This window comes from Vicugna pacos, chromosome 25 (assembly GCF_048564905.1).
Source record: "Vicugna pacos chromosome 25, VicPac4, whole genome shotgun sequence".
Lineage (NCBI taxonomy): Eukaryota > Metazoa > Chordata > Mammalia > Artiodactyla > Camelidae > Vicugna > Vicugna pacos.
The window spans coordinates 37,941,429-37,963,267 of record NC_133011.1 but is presented as its reverse complement, the minus strand read 5'-3'; the positions used below and the strand labels follow the sequence as shown (position 1 = coordinate 37,963,267).

Below are 21,839 nucleotides of genomic sequence, written 5' to 3'. Positions count from 1 at the left end.
GGAGAGACAGTCAGAGGGGGCGACACAGGGGTTCCTATAGCTCACATCTGATGGGGGAACTCCTGGGGTTTCGGCTTCAGGTGGAAAGGAAAGAACTGTGCCCCATTTCCTCATCGCTTAGGGGACAACGGCGGTACATGCCTGTGGCATGGATGCACAGGAAGCCCCAGCTCCGCACAGACCCACAGGCTCCCCACGCATCTGCATCCTGCCCTCCTGCCCTTGTCTCATCTTCCTCCTCGCTCTGCCCTAGGCATCTCTGGGGTGAGGCTGCAGAAGGAGGGGTAGAGAGTCCTGCACAAAAACAGCCAGGGTCAGACCCTAGGGGCTCCATCTTCTATCAGTCGCAGGGCTGTGTGGATTTCATTGCATTGCGGAGGGTCCTGGGATGAGGGTGGTCTTGGGTTTTAGGGCCCCACAGTGGGTGTTATTCACCCCGAGAGTCGGCCAAGGAGTCCCAAGAACACTCAAATCAGCCAAACGACATGGTCCCAGAAGCCCCGGTGTGGCTGCAGGGACACAGCGACCGTGAAAGATGATGCCTGAGGTGCCCCGGGACCAGAAGTTCCTGAGAGTCACCACAGGGCACACAAAATGCCACTGCGCCTGGAGTCCCCTTCTCTGGAAACCGTCGTCATCTGGCTGAGATCAGTGACCTGAAAAACGCAGCCTATTTTTAATGGCACAGCCGAGGGCAAGGTGACAGCCCAACTGACATCTGAGTCAGCGCCACCGGGGACTTTCCTGGAGTGGCATTTCATTCAAGACTTTTGCAAGTCTGATCAGAGTCGTGCCTGGCCCAAGCTGACAGCGTTGTTCCAGGAGCACGCACACACAGCTGGGCGATGTCACCAGATGTGGGGCAGCTGGGCAGGGAGACAGGCCACCCGAGCTTTCTCCAGGCCCCCTACCTGTGTGCTGCCTGCAGGGCCAGGGGCAGCCCTGAGCCTGAGGTTTGACACTGCTGTGCAAGCTTGGAGCTGGGAGCCTGGCCGGACTCCGCCTCTGCTGCCCTGGCCAGGCTGTGTGACCGGGACAGGGCACTGGCAGCACGCAGTCTTGCCATGCTCCAAGTCTGGCGTTCTGTCTCAAGTACGTGCGAGCATGAGGCTGGTGGAACCTGGTTTCCCATGTCCTCAGGAGTTGCAAATGGACCCTCCTCCGGGCTCCCAGGATGTCCCACCCCCAGCCGTCCTCCCCCACTCCATTCTTAACCCCACAACCCCACATTTAAACAGCACCATCCATCCCGGCTCAGCCAGGACCCTCTCCACCCTGTGCTTGGGAAACCGCCAGTCTCTCTCCAGCCCTGTGCCCTCAGCTCCGGCCCTGGGAAGCCAGCTCTGAGCACAACTGTGTCCTCTAAGATGCTCCAGAGGTACCTCATGCTGACCACGCGCCAGACCTGTCTCGAGCCTCCTCCCAGGGCCACTCCCTCAGAAGGCACCCCACCCCAGTCTCTCACCCCAGCAGCCGACCCAGGGGCGCCGGCCTGGGTCTGGTGGGCTCATGCAGCCCCTGCACTCAGCACGGGCCCTGCCCATCCTCCACGCCAGGGAGGCCTCGGTGCTGCAGGGCGCTGAGCCAAGACAGGAGCCTCAAGGCACCTTTTCACCCTGGGTAGCTGGGCACCCTCCCTAGGGGCGGGGCTGGCTGGTGACCCCTCTGCTCTGACACAGCACGTCGCTGGAGGTGCTGAAGAGCCTGCTGTCCACCACCGGGCACTGGCAGGACTTCGCCCACCTGGAACTGCAGGGCGCCTGGGCGCTCTTCACCACCATCCACACCTACCCACAGGGCGTGGGCCTCCTGGCCAGGTAGGGGCGGGGCCGGGCTGGGCTGGGGGACACAGGGACCCCACTGCCTACCTGTGATCACAGCCCCATGGATTCACACGGGGACACACGGGGCTCCAGGGCACTGAAGTGCGCCCCACCCCCTGTCTCACACACATGTGGAGCCTGTGCATGCAGACGTCCTCCCCCAGGCCCCTTCCTCCTAGGGGACAAGGGCCAACTCTGCTTCTCTGTCTATCCCACGTTCAGCCCAGGCCTGGCACCTAGGGGACAGCCCGTGGGTGCTGAGGGAGCAGGAACACGGTCAAAGAGAGGCGTGCTCGCCCGAGCTCAGGGACACCTCTGGCCGCCCCCGCTGGGCTGGGTGGTAGCGGGAGGGTGGACACGGGTCTGTACCCCCGCGCCCAGACCCTGACGCGCCTTTGCCCTGTGCTCCAGGGCCATGGTGCAGAGCCGCTGCTGGCAAATCAAGGCAGTGACCATCCAACTGCTGCCCAACCTGCAGAGCCAGGAGGAGCGGGAGCGGAAGGCAGCCATCCTCATCCTCACCGAGGTGGGGGCCCGGGTGGGGAGGGGGAGCCCCTCAGAGACAGCCTCAACCCCTCGTCCAGCTGCTGCGGTCCCTATCGGGACCCATTCCCAGACCTCACCCGCCCAGACAGGTCCCTGCTGCCCCTCCTTCCCACACCTAGCCCGTCAGGGCTCCTGGCTGGGTCCCCCCTCTCAAGTCCCCCTCAGCCTGCAGCCTGCCTTTCTACCCGTCCTACCCTGACAACTCAGGGTCCCATCCCTGGAGCTGTGACGCTGAAATGGCAGTGGCCAGCATCAGTCAGGCACTGGGTGCGCCAGGCCTTGCAGCCGTGAGCTGGGGTCGGGGCGGGCCAGAGTGGGGGCGTGGTCATTTCCACACCAGACACCAGTAGAAAGAAACCCAGATTGAAGCCTGGTGCCGCCGCCCCACCTCTCCCCACCCCTCCCACCCCACCCCACCCCACCCCACCGTAGGAATGTCTGGCCCCCTCCATGGGGCATCGCCCCTAGGTAGCCCATGAGCCAGGCTGCTGTGTGTGTTGTTCCCAGCCTTGCTGTGTGACCTCAGGCCAGACCCTTTCCCCCTCTCAGCCTCAGTTTCTGCAGCTGTACGCTGAAGGATGAAACTAGCTTGGAGTGGGGTTTGAAATACTTGTTAGCCAAGATGCCCAGAGGGTGCAGGTCAGCACCCCTCCCCAGAACACCCACCAGGCCCTGGGCCAAGATGCAGCGCCCAGACACAGCTGTAGGCTCCCTGCAGAGGGCGCCAGGCCTGACCCGCCGGCTCGGTGGGGGGGCGCCCAGTTCCTCTACAGCCCCGCCCTGCTGGAGGTGCTCCCTAAGCAGGCCGCCCTGACCGTGCTGGCCCGAAGCCTCAGGGACCCCAGCCCCGAGGTCCGCGTGCTGAGCCTGCAGGGCCTGGGAAACACCCTCTTCCACCCAGAGAAGGTGAGAGTGTGAGGGAGGCTGCGGCAGGTGCAGCCCACAGCACCGCCAGAGCAGCCCGACACAGGGTGTAGACAAGGCCTGCTGGGTTGGGATCCTGGCTCTGTCCCCTCCGGCAGTGGGGCTGGGGACACATGACCTCACCTCTCTGGGGCTCAGTTTCCTCACCTGTAGAATGCGGCTGGGATGGCCCGCTGGGCGGGGCTGCGGGAGGGGAGCGGTGTCTATTTCAGGAGGACAATGCTCCTCCACACCCAGGGGAGAGACGAACGCTCCTGCAGACCCACAGGCGCCTGGGAGGAGCCCACCGGGTGGCACCCCAAGGCTGGCCCACAGAGGGGAGCCTCCGCTGGGAATCTTATGGATGAGTCCCACTCCCTCCCAGTTCTAGCCATCATGGTGGCAACCTGCATCCCGTAATGAATTGCTAGAGCCCTCTCAATCAGCTGGAGGGGAGCCTGCAATGCTGCCGCTGGGGGACCCGGCCATCCTATCTGCAGGCCCCCAGGCCGGAAACCACCCCCGCTGCGGCCGCTGGGGAGCCAGGCAACGCGCAGAAGCCCAGGAGCTGCGCCAGGTGCGAGCCGGCCTCCCTGCCATGCTCTCAGCTGTCCTTTCTTCAGCTCTCTGGGCTTCAGGGCTCATTTCTGTAAAACGGGAGTGATGACGATGCCTGCCTCATCTTGCAGGCAACTCCTGCGTGCTGTGCTGTGTGCCCGGGGCAAGGGCCCTCCCTAGCCACCCGCTGGCCCACGCGGCAGCCTTTCACTTCTGGCGCCCCCGTGGGCCCTGCCAGCGGTGGATGCCATACAGTAAACACGCCAAGTGGGAGAGAGCTATTTTCCAGCCTTGCACAGCCTTGACCTCCCCCACTCACCCCACGCCCATGTTGACACCCCAAGGAGAGGGCGAGATGCCCAGACCCTATCTCCACTGATGGGAGGGAGGGGCTGCTGTGAACACAAGGGTATTCCTTGTCACCTTCGCTGGTTTTCCCTTCTGTTCTTGGACCCCTTTCCCCTTTCTCTTCTTGGTCCACACTTGCTCCCTTGGTGGTCTCCTCCAATCTTTAAGAACATCTATTGGCCATTTGCTCCCAAACCTCTCCCAAACATGGACCTGAACTCCGGCCTCAACTCTGACTGCCTGGATTCTAGCAGCATCTCAAACTCCACATGTGCACAACAGACCCCTCTCTCAAACAGGCTCCTCCTGCAGACCCCATCTCAGTTGATGTGGGCTCCACCCATCTAGTTGCGCCAGTCCCAAACCTTAAGGTCATTCAACAGATCAACAAATCCCACAGGTACCCAGGCATGCTCCTGCCTCAGGGCCTTTGCACTTGCTGTTCTCTCTGCTGGAATGCTCTTCCAGCACCACTTTCTGAGAATTTGCTCAGCTATTACCGTCTCAGTGACACACACTCTGAGCCAACTTACTTAAAATTAAAGCTTTATAACCACCACTTCTGCTGCCACCTCCAGCAGGCCTGTCCCACCCTCACCCTTCTCTATCATATCACTCATCACCTACTGACACACGCCGTGTCGTGTGTGTCTAATTTTGGGTCATGCCCAGTGCACTGCCGGACCTGGCTCCCAGTGGTGCTCAGAGAATGCTTGTTGCTGTCACATCACTTACCGAAAATGAATTTAATACTGTGAAACCAAACAGAGTTCAGGAAGCCAACAAAGTTGCCTAAAGTCATCCTGGTTTGCACCCAAGTCACTGATAAGGGGCCTGATGGCAGGGGACATCCATTTGTTGACATGTCACCTTCTGACAGTTTATCCAGACAACTCATGAGTGCATGGCACACAACAGGAGCAGAAAAAAATGGGCTGAAAATGAACTTAGCTTTGTTCTTTGTAAAGTAATACAAAAATGGGAAATGGTCATTGCAACAAAGATAATCTGGAGCCACTACTGGTGCACCCAGCTCCCCACAGTGTGAGAAATCAGTGACTTCAGTGTGTGCACACCTGACCAACCTTGTCCAGTCCAGCCCCCCAGGCCCCCTCTGACCTGCAAAGAGGCGAGGAATGGGGGCAAAGGCAGAGTGGGGCAGAGGAAGGGAAGGGTTGCCTCCAGGACTTGATGAGGGGCCCTTGGCCAGCATGGGGACAGGAAAGGGAAGGACCTGGGAGCCCACTAGCAAGGAGTCCATGCTCCCTTAACCCCAGGAGAACCCCAGGTGGCTCAGAGAGGGAGAGCCCGTCCATGGCCTGCAGCTCCTGGGGGACAGACCAGGGCCAGGAGCACAGTTCCCCTGGCAGAGCCAGGGCGGGCTCCCAGCAGAGTGTGGGGCAGTGCAGGTGCCCTGGCTGGGACAGGGGTCTGGGAAGGGGCAGAGCCCGAGTTTGCTCTGGGTCCACCTGGCAAGGCTGGGGGCGTGGGGGGCATAGGGACAGCCGTTCCTGGCCCCTCTGCCCATGGGCCCCCACGTCCCCCAGAGAAACCTGCTCCGCGGACAGCTGCCGCCCTTCCTCGACGGCTTCTTCCAGAGCAGCGAGCCGGTGGTGGTGTGCGTCATGGGCACCGTGTCAGACGTGCTGCATCGCTTGGGTGCCCAGGGCACAAGGGCACAGAGCCTGGGCATCGCCATCAACGCCCGCTCCTTCTTTGATGACGTGAGCGCGGGGGCGGGGAGGCCAGGGGCCCCCTACTCGTGCCCCTCCTGTGCCTCCCTTGCTCCCTTCCTCGAAGGTGGGGAGGCCCCCAGGCTGCTGTCCAACTAGCACTGCCAGGAGATGGAGGCCCCACCTGGTTATGTACCCGGGGCAGGGGTGGGCTGGCCTGGTGGTCGCTAGGTGGCGCTAGCCCTTCCTCGTGTTGCTGAACTAGAGCCAACTGTCAGCCTCTCCAACCCCACCTTAGCTTCCTGACTGTCAGCTCGTTTGCAATGACAGATTTTCCTTCACTGGGAAATTAGAGGGATGAGTCCCGCGCCCCAGCTGCATTCATAACAGCAACTCGCTTGTCAGGATGTGATTGTGAGCATGAGGCAGACGATTTTAGGTCCTTGAGGACGGCTTGTAACCCTCTCGTGGGAGCCCTGTCTGGCGGGAGGCACAGCCCTGCCCTGGGAGCCCTAAGCCCAGGTGAAAGGGTCCTGCTGAGAGGGCCGAGTCCCACCCCCACCAGGGAGTGGAGGGTCCCAAGTTGGGTGGGACTGGGACCCCCAGGCATGTTTGTGGCTCTGAGCCCCTGCCTTGCAGGAGCGAGAGGGAGTCCGGGCGGCAGCTATGGCACTGTTCGGGGACCTGGTGGCGACAATGACAGGCCAAGAGCTAAGTGGGCTTCGAACCCAGGTGCACCAGAGCATGGTGCCACTGCTTCTGCACCTGAAGGACAGCTGTCCAGCCGTCGTCACGGTCAGTGCCTACCGACGGACCCATAGGCGGCCAGGAGGCTGGGGATCTGCTGGCAGCAGCAGGGCTGCCTGAGAGCAAGGGGGTGCTCCCTGGGGTGGTGTGTTTGGCCCCTTGCTGGTTTCCTTGCCCCTCCCCATGTGCGCGCGCACACACACACACACGTACTCGCATGCACATGTGTGGCTGTGCCGTCTGTGCGGGCCAGACCCAGTCTGTCCTGCTCACCGCTGCATCCCCAGCGCCTGGCATATGATGGGGGCTCAGGTTGTTCGTTGAACTTGTTGAAATGTGGCCTGAGCCCTATTGTGTGCCAGCCAGTACCCTGTGTCTAGACCATTAAGACACAGCGTGGCCTTCCCTGGGCTCCTGGCTGTCAAGAAGACAGACAGTTAAGTGGCCAGTTCCCACACAAGTGGAGACCCAGAGCTGCCTTCAGTCCAGCCGGCCGGGGTGCAGCAGCCAGGGAGGCGGGGATGGGTTAAGGGTGCAGACAGAGAGGAAAAGGCCAGCAGGAGGGCCAGGGACCCAGGAGGGGCTGCCCCAGCACTGCGCGCTTCCTCAGCTCAGAGCCCCCAGTGGTGGGTGACCCCGCCCCTGCTGACCCCGCCCCTGCTGACCCCGCAGCAGGCCAAGTTCGCCTTCTACCGCTGCTCCGTGCTGCTCCGCTGGCGGCTGCGCCACACCCTCTTCTGCACGCTGGCTTGGGAGCCGGGACTCAGCGCGCGCCACTTCCTCTGGACCTGCCTGGTGAGGGGTGCGGCGGGGGAGGGGAGGCAGGACTGGGGGGGCGGAGCGGGGCTCTGGTCTGTGGTCTGCACAGAGCCACCCTCCAGCCCCAGCGAGTGACAGGCATGCTCCCCAGATGAGCCACAGCCAGGAGGAATTCAGCATCCACTTGGCGCAGGCCCTCAGTTACCTGCACAGCCGCCACCATCACCTCAAGACCTGGGCAGCCCTCTTCATAGGTGAGCAGGCCGGCCAGGCTCAGGGACCTCCAGGCCGGCCTGGGAGAACCCTGACCCTCACCCGCCCTCACCTGCCGCGCCACTCCAGCCGGAGCTTGGGGTCCACTGGCAAGAGAGGAAAGGTGGCGGGTGAGGGGGCCTCCGGGTTGGGGTGGCAGGAGTGGGTCTAAGCCCCACCCCCATTCCCCTGGCCTCCTCCATCTGTCACGCAGGTTATACCATCTGCTACCACCTCCAGGCCGTGTCCCAGATGGTCAACGACATGGACACAAAACTGCTGCTCTGCAGTAAGTCCGCCCCGTCCACACCTCCATCCGTGCCTGCAGTGGGTGGGCACCTGAGGCTAGAATATAGCAAGGCTGTGATGGGCTCCCCAAGGCCCAGGAAAGGGCAGGGTTGGGGAGGGAAGCTCCCAGGCCTGGAAAGCCGAGAACACCGACCTGCCTCCCCCACCCCAGGTGGGAGTGAGGGCAGGGCTGGGCAGACAGGACCTGAGTGGGGTGCACCTCTGACTTGTCCCTCCTCTCCTGGAGCTTTTGAGGATCTCAAAAATGACCCAGAGCCCGGCATCCGCGAATTCGCCACCAGACAGGCCTCCTTCCTCCAGGAGGTGGCGACCAGACCACGGTGACCTCCAGCGGTGCCTCCTCACCGTCCCCTCCCCTGTGCCCACCGCATCTGCCAGCCCTGCCCTGTCCACACAGAGCTTGGTTGCATAACATTTTCCCACTTGAAAGAAAGATCTAGATTCAAAACAGAAGCATCATACTGGTCTGCTCCCTGCCGCCGTCCTGTGGGCCAGCCCAGGAGACACTGGCAGGACTGGGAGCCAGGGCCAGGCCTGGGGGGCGGCAAGGCTGTGTCCCCCAGAGACAGACTGTGAAGTCTGTGCAGAGCCCTGCAAACGACAGCCCCTCCTCTCATGGAGATGGGGGGACTCTGCTTAACCAGAGCCCAAGCCACAGCCTGCCTGCCCATGTCCTGGGTGCTGAAAGGACGCGCCTACGGGACTCGCATCTGAGTAGGGCCATTCACCAAGGCACCCCCAGTCTTCAGTGTATCTCCAGCTTGGAGCTGGTAGTCGCTGAGGGGCTGACAATCGGGAAGGGATCCCTCAGCTGGTCGCCCTCAGCCCAGGGGATTCAGCGTCCCCATCTCTAACTTCCTGAGTCCAGTCAGGGCTGGCCCCCAGGATTAGCAGCAGAACCAGCCTGGGCCCAGAGTCAGAACTTTCTGGCGGGCCTGGCCCACCCTGGATGAGTGTACGGCCTGAGGTGAGGGTCTCAGCTCTCTGAGTCTCAGTTGTCCCATCTGTAAAATGGGCCATAAGACCTTCCTCCCAATCCCTCTAGGACAGTTGAGTCCAGAAAAAGTCTGCCAACCCCCAGGTAGCCCCTGGAGACCCACCTGGCCTTCAGCCAGGTCCTTCCCCCTCCCAGCCTTGGTCTTCCCACTTGTGTAATGGGCAGGTGGGCCCTTCCCTTGCCTGGGGGTCCAGAGAGTGCCCCGAGTCCTCCCTAGGGCCTCACCCTAGGCCATCTCTCTGGACAGACCAGCCAGCCACCCTCCAACACACGGTCCAGGCAAGCCAGTCCCCCGCCTTCCTCTCACATGCCCACACTGACCCTCCCCACCCCGCTCAGGCAGAGCCCCTCCCCCATGCCACCCCCTCGGTCCCTCTACACCTCCATCCCTCCAGGGCCTGTGAACCAGGCCCCCCACTCCTCCTCAGCCCCTCCTGAGGCCTGGCACCCACCTTGCCTGTCTCACCTTGCTGCAGACTGAGCCCCTTGGGGCAGGGATGGGGCTCCCCAGGGCTGGCACCCAGGAGGACTCAAAATTTGGATGGCAGCTTGAAAACAATACAGCGACTTCCTGGACACACTCCAGATTCACTTGCATCCTTGGATGTGTTTGGGAAAGGAAATAACCCACGGGGGAGATGGCGGCCCCTCTCCACCTGTCCGCCATCTCTGATTACAGCCACCCGAGGAGGGGTTTTGGTTGGGTGTGCCTTTTCATGACCCCCATCTTGTCCATGAGGGTGCCCAACGACCCCTCCTCTGCCTCAAACCCCTGGCCAGAGGGGATGGGGGTGCACTCCTTCAGGACCAAAGGACCCAGGAAGAGGGTCCCCTCCATCCAGCCGGTGGGTATGGCCCCTCGGTGGGGGTGCCAGCTCCCCTAAGAGGGGGCTTCTCTGGATTCACCCAGCGGTTGCCCTCTGGCTGCCTCCTTCACATTCCCCCGGGCTTCATTCTCCCTCCACAAAGTCTGGTTTAATAAATGCTAGGAGCTGGGCGGGCCTGGACCCAGTGGGCTCCTGGATAAGCCCCTAGAGGAAACTGAGGCTCAGGCTGAGTCTGGAAGTGGGGGGAGGCCCAGTTCCCACCAGCAGGGTGGTGGGCTGTAGACCCGGACACATGGAAGGTGGTAACAGTTCACTGCCAGGCCAGCCAGCAGGCCGGGGCGGAGAGATGGGGCCTGAGTCCCGGTGGGTCACCCTCCCACCCAACCCAGGGAGGGGCGGGCCCCCAGCTCTGCAAGATCTGCGCATTGGAACACCAGGCCGGGCAATCCATGCCCTCAGGCAGGTCCAGCGCCCCCACACATGCAGACTCATCACGCCAGGCGTCCTGGGGTCACCCTCCACCCCTCCTGCCCCTCCTGCCTGCCCTGGGCTGATGGGATGCTGGGTCCCTCCACCCCAAGCCCAGCTGGCCATCACCCACCACTTTCTCTGGGCTTCTAAGGCTGAAATGAGGACATCTGGTGGGGGCAGCACAGGGCAGCCACCCGGCTGGACACAAGGCCAGAGAATTACCAAGTGAACCCCAGCCCGTCCTGCACAAGGGCAGTGCTGGTGACCCAGTCTCGCCTGCCACTGCCCCAGCCCCCAAAGCAGCAACACAGCAACAGGCAGAGCGCACTCAGCCCGCGTTCTGGTCCCTCAGTGGTGTCCACTGTCCCTGAGCCAGGGAGCACAGGGACGCGGCATGGACACCAGGGGGAGCCCCAGGCCGGACACCGGGGGTGGGGGCGGTGGGGGGGGTCACAGCCCACAGGCGGGGCTGCAGGATCCCATCCTGGACAGCATTCTCCCTGGGACCCGCCTGTCCTCCCAAGGCTGCCTGGCCCCATACCCTACTCTCCAAGCACACACAGCCACAGGGTCCGGTTTTATTGCCTTCGAGTGTCCAGAACATCTGACCGCCCCAGACTCAATAATTTAAGGTGCCAAGAACAGGTCGGGGGAGGGGCTGCAGAGGAAAGGCGAGGCCCAGTGGTTAAAAAATACACTTGCCCCCAAACAAACGGACCAGAGAGGAGAGCTGCCCAGGGGCAGTGCAGGGAGGCCACGGCAGGAGAGCAAGGGGTGCGGCGGGGAAGGGGGCGTTCAGCCTCTGAGAGACAGACGGAGCAAGGGCACAGCACAGAGACGGAGACGCAGGGCATGAGGACAAAGGGAAGGGTGGACCAAGACGGACGCAGACGTGCACGCACAGACACGAGGGAACAGACAGAAGGAGATGGCACGGAACGGGGGCGAGCAGGACCCGTCAATGGCGGGTGTGCCGAGTGGCAGGAGAGAAGGAGAGCTGGAGGCTCGGGAGCGCTGCTGAGCCCCCAGGGCGAGGCGTCCGGGTCCTGAGCTACATGACGCAGCACCGGGTCTTGTGCGCGTGTGGGTCCTTGAACCGCAGCCTCTGCTTCGGCCGGTACTTTTCCAGATAGGTGAGCTGTTTGCTGTTGATGGCTCCTCGTCGCTTCCTGGGCAGACAGGACAGGGGTGGGGATGAGGTGGTACCTGGGCTTGGCCACCTGCCCTGCCCCAGGGCTCCAGAATCCAGTGGGGCTGCAGTGGGTCTCCGTGGCCAGCTGAGCCCGTCCTCCCTCTGAGCTGTTCCCGCTGCCAGAATCACCCTTCCAGTCACCTGCAGTCACCGCTGCTGGCCTTCAACTCACCTGGCCATTGCCGCCTCCAGGCTGACTCCCTGACCTCCCCACCCACAAGGCCCTGACCTTCCAAGTCCCCCGTGTTTACCTGGGCACCACCCCAACCCCAGGCCTTGGGACCCCAGAGGCCACAGGGATGGAGCCTGGGGATCCCCACTCTCTGGGAGGAGTGAGGTGGACCTCAGATGCCCAGGTTTGGGGGCACCTAGGGCCACCCACCTGACACTTCCGGAGCTCATCCACCCCACCTGCACATGACCTCAGACGAGGCCATGGACTTGCTCTGGCCAGTGAGTCGTGAGCAGAAGAGGAACGAGCTTGTGTTGTTCTGAATCGCCGGGTTGGGCCCACCCAGCCCCGATCACGGGCCTTGGACCTCAGGCCGGGGGACCACAAGCTCACCAAGGTAGGGGGAGGAGAGGCTATGGTGAAGGCCTGGCCCTCCCACCAGGTGCCCCTCAGACCTGTGCCAAGATGCATAGCTGCACTTAGGCTCACAGAGAGAAATAGTGTGTGCATGTGAGTGCACGTGTGCATATGTGCAGGAGGCCTGAACACCTGCAGGCACACGCAGCACCTGCCGCTTGGCTGGTAAACAAGCCTGCCTCCGGGAGAAGGAGATGGCTGTGCTCTGGGAGCCACCGCTGCGGGAGCAGAGCAAGAACACACCCAGGCACAGAGCACATGTATGTGTCCCCACACACACACACCCTCTCTCTCAGTGGGCCAGGCTGGGGGTGGACTCGGGCCCAGCGCAGCCCTAGGTCCTCTGCAGTCAGTCCCACCATCCCTGCTGACGCCCCAGGACCCTGCCCCACCAGCACGCCTTTCCCAGGAGCAGTGGCAGATGGGAGGCCCTCCTAAGGAGGGGGAGGCTGGGAGACCTCCATGGGGGCCAAGAAGTAGGAAGGGTCCCCAGCCAGAGAGCACACTAGGAGTGGAGCCCAGGGGCCAGGGCAGCCTGAGGGTAGCTCTGAACGACACTAGTGTGTCAGTCGTCCCTGGGGCTGTTAGGGCAGGGAGTCGAGGTGCCGTGGAAGGTTTTCAGGTTCCCTTCACTGAGGGGCAGGATTGGATGGGGTCTGGGTGTCCTTCCCCTTCCAAGAAGTGAGGGGAGTGACACCCCATATCACGAATGCTGGGGGCCTAAAGAGTTGTTTGCCATGACTCCCTATGTCAGAGATGGGTTTGGGCCTGCTTGTTACTCAGCATGTCCCAGCCTGTGCTGACTGATATGCCCCAGGCTGAGGGAGCCACAAGCCATGGTGATGGGACCAGCCAGGCCCTCCCTGTGGCCTTTCCTCATCCACACCTCACAGCACCAGGGAGCAGGCCACACACAGGAACCAGTCCTCAGTTGGGGCCAGGAGGCCTGGCTGTGGGGGTCTCATGGCCTAGGAGATGCATTGGTACCACAACATGAGGCTGCACTGGGCTCGGGGACACCTCAGAGGACACCCTGGGCCCAGAGGTCAGGAGTGCCTGCTGGCAGGGCACTGGGCCCCCTCCACCTGGGGCCCCCACACTTGCCACCTCCCCCCTACCAGCCACTCACTGTCGGATGAACTGGATGGCATCCTCATACTTCATCCCGCTCTCAATGAGGGCCAGCGCCACGAGGACCGGAGCCCTAGGGCAGACGGCAGGAGCCGGTCATCCAAGCCTCCACACCCACCCCTCCCCTGAGAGACGCAGAGTGGACACCGTCACCCTCAAGGCCTGAGGGCTGCCTGCACTTTCCAACAGTGCCCTTCCCTCCCCTGGGGAGCGCATGGGATCCCAAATCCTGGCTCTTCCAGTCCCTGCTGTGTGACCTCTGGGAGGCCAGGCAACCTCTCTGTGCCTCAGGCTCCTTGTGTGTAAGTGAGATGTTGGGAGAGTTGAAAGAGGGGGACAAAGCGCTGGGCCTGTGTATGGCCATGGACAAGAGCCTGATGCTTCGCTATCAACCCCAGCCGGTCCTTGTATAGGGATGCAAGTAGGATTCCACTGCCCAGGCCAAACCGGGGCTGTGGGTGGGGGTGGGGTCTTCGTGTCTGGGGAGGGATGGGGCTGAGCTCCTTCCTGCTCAAGGACTTCCTCCCTGCCTGCTTCTGGGGACCCCCTAAGAGGGAGGTCACATGTGATGGAGGCTCCACACCCACACCCAAAAGCAAGCCAGGCCCCAGGGTCCCCAAGTTCAGGCAAGCCGCCCTGCCCTGCGGCTCACCGTCCCAGGCCGGCCACACAGTGCACGGCCACGCAGCTGCCAGGGTCATCACAGAACTTGGTCTTCAGCAAGCTCAGCCAGTCCTCCACCACCTTGCCAGGCGGGGGCGCCCCATCGTCAAACGGCCAGTCCTGCAGAAAGCAGCAGGCCCCCACACCCAAAGATGGGGTGAGGCCCAGGACAGGTCAGGGCACTGGGAGAAGCATGGAGGATGTCAGGAGCCCATGAGCCCATGAGGGTCAGGGTCAGGGCACAGGCCTCAAAGGGCTCCAACTGCAAGGCTCCTCCTCATCCTCTCCCTTCCCTTCAGCTGTTCCCTCCTCCAGGAAGCTTCCCAGAACACCCTACTCTTTCCTTTTGGAAGCCCTGCTCTTCTCCACATCAGCCACACCGCGATTCTGGGGTCATAGCCTGATCCTCACCGAGCCAAGAGATTCTGGGTCAGCAGGCCCAAGGGGGTCTGTCCATGAACATGGCTGACATGCCTCTCTGCGTCCCCAGCCCCCAGCTCGGCTGCACAGAGCAGGCCCAGCCCCGTGAGGAAGGAGATACTTGAGTGAAGCAGACTCATGTGGGGCAGAGTGGGCGGCCCCAGAATTAGCGCCGTTTGGCACCAGGGGTGAATCCACACGGGCCCAGCAAGGCGAAGCCCCTGGGGCATCTAATCCAGTACTCGGCCTCCAGATTTGGCAACCCCTGGAGGAAACTGGTTTGCCTGGCTGCCGTAAGTCTAGCCGGAATCCTTACTGCTGCAGTGGGAGGGGAGGGGAAGGCCACAGGCTCCTTTACACGTGCTCATCTGGTGCCTTTCAAGCACCCTCGCCCTACAGGTGAGGAACCTGGGGTGACACAGCCAGGAAGGGGCGGGGAGGACTTCAGGCAGGCCTGCCCGGCCACTTCTATCACCGTCTCCTGGCTCGGGGTCCACCCCCAGTGCTGGCCCTGGGGCTCTGGCTGCTGCAGCTGAGGCACAGGGAAGCCCGTGGCCCGGCCCACAGAGATGTGACAGTAGAGCTACCCTGCCTTCCAGGTGGACACCGGTCCCCACAACCGAGGACCAAGGAAACAGCCCCAAGGACCCCTGCCAACAGCCTCGGCAGACAGCCTCCCCAGTGGCCTGACAGGCACACCCAGCGCCCCCTCCCGGAGGCACCCCACTGCCCGGCGACAGGGCCCCAGACACCAGACAGCAAGACAGAGGTGAGGCCCCTGAGAGCCCAGACATGGAGGTGCCAGCTCAGAGCCTCGGGGGTCCCGGCTCTGCCCTGTATTCCCTCGGGGACCTGGGGCGGCCTGCCCAGTGGAGCCGAGCTCCCCGCCAGCAGGGCTGTTGGGGTCAGAGCCCCCGCCACGTGCTGGGGGGGTGAGGGTGTTACTATGAACGAGCCACTACCCGGGCATTCTCAGCTCTGACCCTGTCTAGCTGTGGCCTGACAGCGGCTGACCAGAGCCTGATTCCCCACGACAGAGCCCCACATGGGGCCGCCGTGAGGCTGAGGAGCACAGGTGTCTGCCGGGCCTGCCAGCCCCGTGGCACACAGGGGCCCAGGGGCGGGAGCCCTGGCTGTGGCTGCGCACAAGTGTGGGCCCACCTCCCGAGCCAGGCTGGCCAGGGACAGCACGTCCACCCTAGAGATGTGCCCAGACGCACACGGCTGGGGGTGGCAGGTGGCACGCAGCAAGGCCACATGTGCCTGCCTCACAACGGAGGGGCTTCCAAACCACTGCCCAGGCTGAGGGGAGCCCCAGCAACCCCCATCATACCCCCCGAGACAGCAGCAACGCCCCCCGCACCCCGTGACCCTCACCACGACGGTGATGCCATCCCTCTCCAGCGGGGCCTTGTCGTAGGTCACTTCGCACACACGCACCACAGTGGTGGCCCCGTACCTCTTCAGGTCCTGGCAGGGAGGGAGGAAGGCAGGTCTGGGCTGGGGTTACAGGGCTCAGGGGTGGGGACCCCCTGATTGAGGCCCCTGGGGCAAGGGCATGCCCCCCTCAACAAGGCAGGAAGGCTGATGCCCGGCGTGAGTTACCCATGGTTCACAGACTTTCAGGCTCAGTGACTTGCCAGGGGGCAGAAGAGTCTTTCCTGATGCTCCTGGGGCACCTGTCCCTAGGCCCACCCAGCAGCAGGGAGGGTGCCCCCACCTACCCGCACTGCCATCTCAGCTACACAGCTGTGAGCCAGTTCCCCAGCATGTCACCTCCCTCCTCTTGGGTGCTCAGGATCCCAGATGCACCAGCATTTTCCAGACAAAGCCCCTGGGTCCTCAGGCAGGGAAAGGACACCACCAGCCCACAAGTGGGCCCCTGTGTGGTCCCTGCTCTGAGCAGCCCTCTCAGCCGGTGGTTGCAAGACAGGTCTAGTCAAGGGTCACAGCCAGACCCCACACAGGGGCCTTCAGAGTCTCAGAGGGGCAGGCCTCAGTGGGCAGGGGTGCCTCAGAGCAGGGAGGGCAGGCACCTGCTCAGATGGTGGCCAGGAGGGAGCCAGGCCCTGCACACCAGGGGGAAGCCCCAAGCTACCAGGGAAAAGGTCAAGGCAGTTGACAGCCAGGCACAACAATATTTATACGCTGGGGGTGGGGGGCAGGCTCCACTCCATGGGGTCCACGTGCAGGGGCTGCTCCCACCCCGACCTGCTCCCAGCAGCTATTTTCAGAGTGGTGAGGAATCATGCGACAGGGACACCAAACACAGTGAGGACAGCATGGAGCTATTCTGAGAATGCAGGCAGCAGGAGGGGCTGCAGGGCTCTGAGGCCACAGGACACCTCAGATCCCTCTGTGTCTGCAGCAGACTGCTGCCACCCGCCCAGGGCTGAGCCTTGACCCTGGTCACACACTGAGCCCTGACGCTCATCACAGACTGAGCCCTGATCCTGGTCCCACACTGAGCCCTGACCCTCGTCCCAGACTAAGCCCTGTTCCTGGTCCCACACTGAGCCCTGACTCTCGTCCCACACTGAGCCCTGATCCTGGTCCCACACTGAGCCCTGACCCTCGTCCCAGACTGAGCCCTGATCCTAGCCCCAGACTGAGCCCTGATTCTGGTCCCACACTGAGCCCTGATCCTGGTCCCACACTGAGCCCTGATCCTGGTCCAAGACTGAGCCCTGAACCTAGTCACAACCTGAGTGATGTGCTCAGTCTTCCCCAAGATCCTGCTATTATCTCAAAGGTCTCAGCTATGCAGGGGGACAGCCCTCCTCTATAGGGCCCCCAGCTCAGTGTCTGAGGTCCAGGTGTCCCGATGGAAGGTGTTTAAGTCCTCTCATGCCCTGGCCCCTGTTTAACTATGACAAGTACTCAAGGGGCCTTATCTCATGTTGCAGAGGGAACGGCTGGAGGTCTGAGCCCACGAATGCTGCCCCCCCCCATAGCCACAGGCCCTGCAAACAGCAAGGCTCGCTGCAGAGGCCAGGCTCTTGCAAGGCCATGCGGAGAACGGCAGGCCCTGCAAACACATCTGGCCACGTCTGCCGGGGCTGCGAGCAGCGCACAGCTCTGCCTGCTGGCTCTCCAGGGTGCAGTGGCCAGCTGGGATTCTTGCCCAGCCCCTCCTCACACAGATATCTGTGCCCTGAAGCTCCCCGCCCAGTCTGTTGTAACCCAAGGATTCCTCCAGAGCCTGTGGGCCGGAGGTGGAGCTGGCTTTTGCACCCCATGCCCCCTCCGCCTGACCCCCGGCTGTTTAAGCAGCCCCTGCTCACCTGGGGGCCCCTCCCTCCTCCTTCCTGCTCAGCCCCTGCCTGGAGGACAAAGGGCCAGCAAAGTGCTCAGGACAGCCCAGCCACAGGTGATGTCCTGAGGAGGCGATGTCCTTCTCTCCTCCTGCCTCTGCACCTGGCTGTGTCCATGCAGCGTGGCCTCCCACTGTCCACGCACCGGCCCAGCCTGCAGGCCCCGGGGGGCCCAGCAAGTCCCCCACCAGTCCTCACGCCCCAGCTCCACAGGACACTCTCGTGTGCCCTGGGGACCTTGGAACCTGGGTGGCAGCTCTGCTCCCAAGCACGTCTCACACTGGGGGCTCTCAGGAGGCCAGGGCGGCGCAGCTGGGCTTGCTGGGCACTCACCTGGATGAAGGTGCTGAGGGTGGCGTTGGTGGGGTTGTGAGTGATGAGGAAACGCATGTGCTTGTAGCTCACCTCCACGGGGGCGGGCCGGTTCATCCGCGCCATGGCTCCTCCCGAAGCCAGGCGGCGCCCAGGAAGGGGCTGCGGGCAGGGCCGGGGACACGGAGGAGAGGCCTCACCAGCCCCCCAAAACCCAAGGAGAACAAAATCCCTGTGCTTGTCCGAGAGAGGAAATGCTTTTTTAAAAAACCTGCCCCCCAAAACCCCGCACAAATATTGTGCAAATACTTGGAGGGGGGAGGATGCTGCCCGGAATGCGGGTAATTAAAAAGGAAAACCCAAGGCTTTAAAAAACAAAAGAAACAAAATCGCCCCCCAAAAGTAAGACCAGTCCAAGCTCCTGCCTCTCAGAGCTGGACAATTACAAGGGGGCAAAAGGGAAAAACAACCACAACCCAGCAAAGAAACCTTAAAAAGCCCGAAGTGAATCCGGCCGCCGTGGCCGTGTCCAGCGCTGAGCCTGTCGCCGGGGACGCCGTCTCTGCATCGGGGGACGGGGAAACGGCCGCCTTCACTCAAAGGCAGGCCCCAAATCGCCAAGGACCAAAAGAAAAACGAACTTGAACTGAACCAACAGGGCAGCCTTGGGGTGGTGGGGTCACAGGCGGCGGTGGCCGTGGTGGGCAGGTGGGCGGCTCTGAGCGGGGCCTTTGTCACGTTACCCCATTGGGGTACAGCGAGTCCTGGAGCGGGGCGGGGGGCTCAGGAGGCAGAGCCGGCCCCGGGCCGGGCGGCGGCGGCCATGGGCCAGGGAGGGCAATGGTGGGGGCCAGAGGCGCGGGGGCCCCGTCAGCAGCAGGTGCGGCGGCGATGCTGGGCGCGGCGGTATTGAGAGCTGCCCCCCGAGGCCCTCTCCATAAATCCCAGGCTGGTCAGCGGCAGGCAGCGTCTGGGGGAGGAGGGGAGAAGGAAGCAAACAGAAAAGGGGTCACCGGGAGCCCTGGCCCATCCCCTCCGTCACAGCCAGTGCTCTCCCCAGCCCTGCTACAGCTCCATGCTGAAGGAGCGACCCTCCTTGGGCCTCAGCTCCCCCAGCCACACCCCAGGAGCCCCAGGAAGGACAGCTCCAGCCAGGGCTGACCCACAGCCCTGAGGTGACAGAACAGCCACCAGGACAGGGCAGAGAGGGACACACACATGCCCTGGGGATGTGCTGAACCCCAACACGAACGTCAAAGTGGTCTGTGGTAATAGAAGCCTAGCCCCCCTGAAGCCCGGCCCCTTCACAGCCTGCAATCAGCAGAAACCCCATCCCCACCCAGGACAGTCGCCCTCTCCTCTGCGGAATTCTGGCCTCTGTGATTTCCAAGCCCAGGTTATTCCGGGATGGCCAGCCCTCTGGCAAAGAAGGTCAGGAACAGAGGTCAGGGCGCCCGAGCACAGCAGGGTGAGGGTCACCACAGCCATGTCCCGCCTTAAACATCTCCCAAGAGCTTCCCCGCGGAGACCTCGGGCTCTGGTCTGCCTCTGCCCCCGGACCACTGGCCACCACTCCCCCACAGGGCTCGCCAGGTGCCGGGCGCAAATAAGGCGGCTCTGCCCTCCAGGAGTTCAGAGAAGTAGGGACAGATCACAGGGGCCAAAGGGCCAGGGCCGGCTGCCAGGTGCAGGCCGAGGTGGTAACAATGCAGGGGGCCAGACGTAGTTTCCCACTGTGACAGGGCCCCAGGGACAGAGGCTGCTCAGCCACAAAGAGAGCCATCAACCACTTGCACACCTATCTCTCCCACTCTGGGCCCCAAAGGGCCAGGGCCAGGACCCCAGCAAGAGTATCCAACCCCACTTCCGCCCCACAGACACGTGGAGACCTGGGGCACATCACTAGCCTCAGTTTCTCCATCTGCACGGTGAGGAGCCAAAGGGGACCCCTCTGGCACAACCCAGGGGTTAGCAAACCCCTCCAGTCACTGGTCTCAGCCCAAGCCCCAGGGCCGGTAGTCCCACTTGCTCACCAGGCAGGTCCTCCATCCTCCAACCCAACACTTCTTACCTCTGCCCCAGCCAGCACCCCCTTATCCAGCTGCCCACCAGGCAGGCTGGGACGCGGTGCAGATGGAGCACAGAGTTGGGACACTGGACATGCAGGGCCGGCTCCACCGCTGCTCCCAGGCTCAGGGCAGGTGCCACGGCTCACACTCTGCCCCTTGCTTTGTCCAGGAGGGGTACATGGGGGTCCCCAGGGAGGGGTAAAACATCAAGGAGAAGGGATGCTGTCCTGGTTCAGCCAGCCCAAACCCGCACCGTCTCAGAGCAAACCAGCTCAGAGCGCAGAAGAGGAAAGAGCCCGCGGCCGGCGCCCTGAGCAGCACACAAACACTTGCCCCTCCTGGGGCTGTGGGGTGTTCCCATGTGGTAGTGTGTTTACCAGAAAGAAAGGACAAAGACCCAAGGAAGCCACAAGACTACAGGCCTCTTCTGAGGGAATGACCCACCACCTCACCACCCACAGTTGCTGGGCACCTAGGGAGACCCCGTGAGCAGGAGCAGAAGGCCGGGCTCTGCTGCCAGTGTCCCTGGACGGCCCTCCAGGCTGAGGACCCAGAGCCACCCCACACTACCAACCAAGTGAGCCTCAAGTGTCCCCTGCTGGCAAGGGTCAGGGGCCAAACTGGCAGGGCCCTAGGTAGGATAGAGTCAGGGTCTGGGCCAAGGTTTGGACCAAGATCACTACCCAAGCGGGGCTGGGGTCTTGCCACACACCCCACTTGTCTCCACAGCGTCCGGGGTCCCCCATCCCCACGAGGAAGCAAAGCAGTGATACCCCGACTTCTGGCCCCGAGCAGCCTCACAGCCCCAACCAGACCTTCTGGCCTCCCTCCAGGGAGGCCCCCTTCCTACTGACCACACCCCCTCAGTGAGGTCACTGAGTCATGTCCTCAGGCAGGGCCGACCCAAGACCACCCGTCACCACTCCTCAGTTCTCCTCCACCTCCCGTGAAGCAGGAGCCTTCTGGGAGCCCAACGCCCCTCCCTCTGGCCTTCCTGCCACTGGCCCCACATTGCTATGTAGGGACCTCAGCCAGCCTCCTCTCCAGGGCAGGCTCTGAGCCCTCTGCTATGCCAGAACAGCCATCCTTTTCAGATCTGCTTGTGGAGGCCCCATCCTTGTCCCTGTATATCAGGAAACAGGCCAGGGAGAGATGGCGGACCTTCTCTGGGCCCTGCCCATGCCAGGCGCCTGGTACATGCTCCCCGTGGGTTTTCTCAGTCTCAAGTCCAGGCAGCTTATTGCTGGGGGCACAGATGATTAAGGAGCTGGCAGAGAGCAACGCCAGAGGGCTTCAGAGAGTGTCATCCTCTCTGGGCCGGGGACCGTGGATGCCTTGGAAGAAGCCTGCAGGACTAGGGCCCCGCTGGGTCCCAGGAGAGCTAAGGCACGGGCGTGGGAGCACCACCGGCAGGGCTGGGATCCGGTGGGCTGGGCTGGGCTGGGCTGGGCTGGGCTGGGGCAGTGGGTGGGGCACCCATCCCACGCAGTGCGTTTGCCCCGGGCTGTGTGGGGGCTGGTTCTGAGGGCTGCGGGACCCCTCCCTGGGGCGGGGCTGGGGTCCCCCCGGCCCGCCCCGCGCCCGCCCCGCCCAGGCTCACCAGCGCGCAGGCGTCCCGCTGCCGCCTCCATCCGCGCGGGGCCTGGACGGGCGCCGCAGCCGAGACCCTGCGCGAGGGGCGCGGAGGCCTCCCGTGGGTGCTCCGCGGCCTGGCGGCCGGGGGCTATTTATAGCGCCCGGGCATCACGTGGGCGGTGTGGCCGGTGACCGGCGAGCGACCCAGCTTGTTGTGGCTCCCACACCTGCTGCCTAAATATAACCACAGGCTGGCCCGCGCGCCTGGCAAACAAAGGGACGGTGGAGGGCCGAGCCGGGAGAGGAAGCGCTTCGGAGGAAGGGGAAATGCAAGGGCGGGGGCGCTGTCCAAGCACCCCGC

General features: G+C 63.2%; 2 protein-coding genes across 12 annotated transcripts in view; one reads left to right on the top strand and one right to left on the bottom strand.

Annotated features, from left to right (window-relative positions):
• The window catches only part of LOC102542810 (maestro heat-like repeat family member 5), a 62,461-nt gene extending 54,090 nt beyond the window's left edge, over positions 1–8,371 (top strand). For 4 of the 8 annotated variants that reach the window (XM_072949820.1, XM_072949818.1, XM_072949822.1 and 1 more), the window contains 9 exons: positions 1,680–1,817; positions 2,235–2,349; positions 3,132–3,275; positions 5,726–5,902; positions 6,491–6,646; positions 7,271–7,393; positions 7,509–7,611; positions 7,824–7,898; positions 8,145–8,371. In XM_072949820.1, the coding sequence (XP_072805921.1) occupies positions 1,680–1,817; positions 2,235–2,349; positions 3,132–3,275; positions 5,726–5,902; positions 6,491–6,646; positions 7,271–7,393; positions 7,509–7,611; positions 7,824–7,898; positions 8,145–8,242 (1,129 nt within the window). In that variant the 3' untranslated portion in view covers positions 8,243–8,371. Of the gene's footprint in view, positions 1–1,679; positions 1,818–2,234; positions 2,350–3,131; positions 3,276–3,703; positions 3,850–5,725; positions 5,903–6,490; positions 6,647–7,270; positions 7,394–7,485; positions 7,612–7,823; positions 7,899–8,144 lie in introns of those variants that run through there. The other 4 variants (XM_072949819.1, XM_072949821.1, XM_072949823.1 and 1 more) reach the window with 4 other exon arrangements.
• A 2,760-nt stretch (positions 8,372–11,131) lies between these two features.
• Positions 11,132–21,839, bottom strand: part of PTP4A3 (protein tyrosine phosphatase 4A3) — a 33,123-nt gene continuing 22,415 nt past the window's right edge. For 2 of the 4 annotated variants that reach the window (XM_072949813.1, XM_072949815.1), the window contains 5 exons: positions 17,856–18,804; positions 15,586–15,678; positions 13,778–13,908; positions 13,124–13,198; positions 11,132–11,382 (listed from right to left, as the gene is read on the bottom strand). In XM_072949813.1, coding sequence (XP_072805914.1) covers positions 11,265–11,382; positions 13,124–13,198; positions 13,778–13,908; positions 15,586–15,678; positions 17,856–17,960 — 522 coding nt within the window. In that variant the 5' untranslated portion in view covers positions 17,961–18,804 and the 3' untranslated portion in view covers positions 11,132–11,264. Of the gene's footprint in view, positions 11,383–13,123; positions 13,199–13,777; positions 13,909–15,585; positions 15,679–17,855; positions 18,805–21,503; positions 21,756–21,839 lie in introns of those variants that run through there. The other 2 variants (XM_072949816.1, XM_072949814.1) reach the window with 2 other exon arrangements.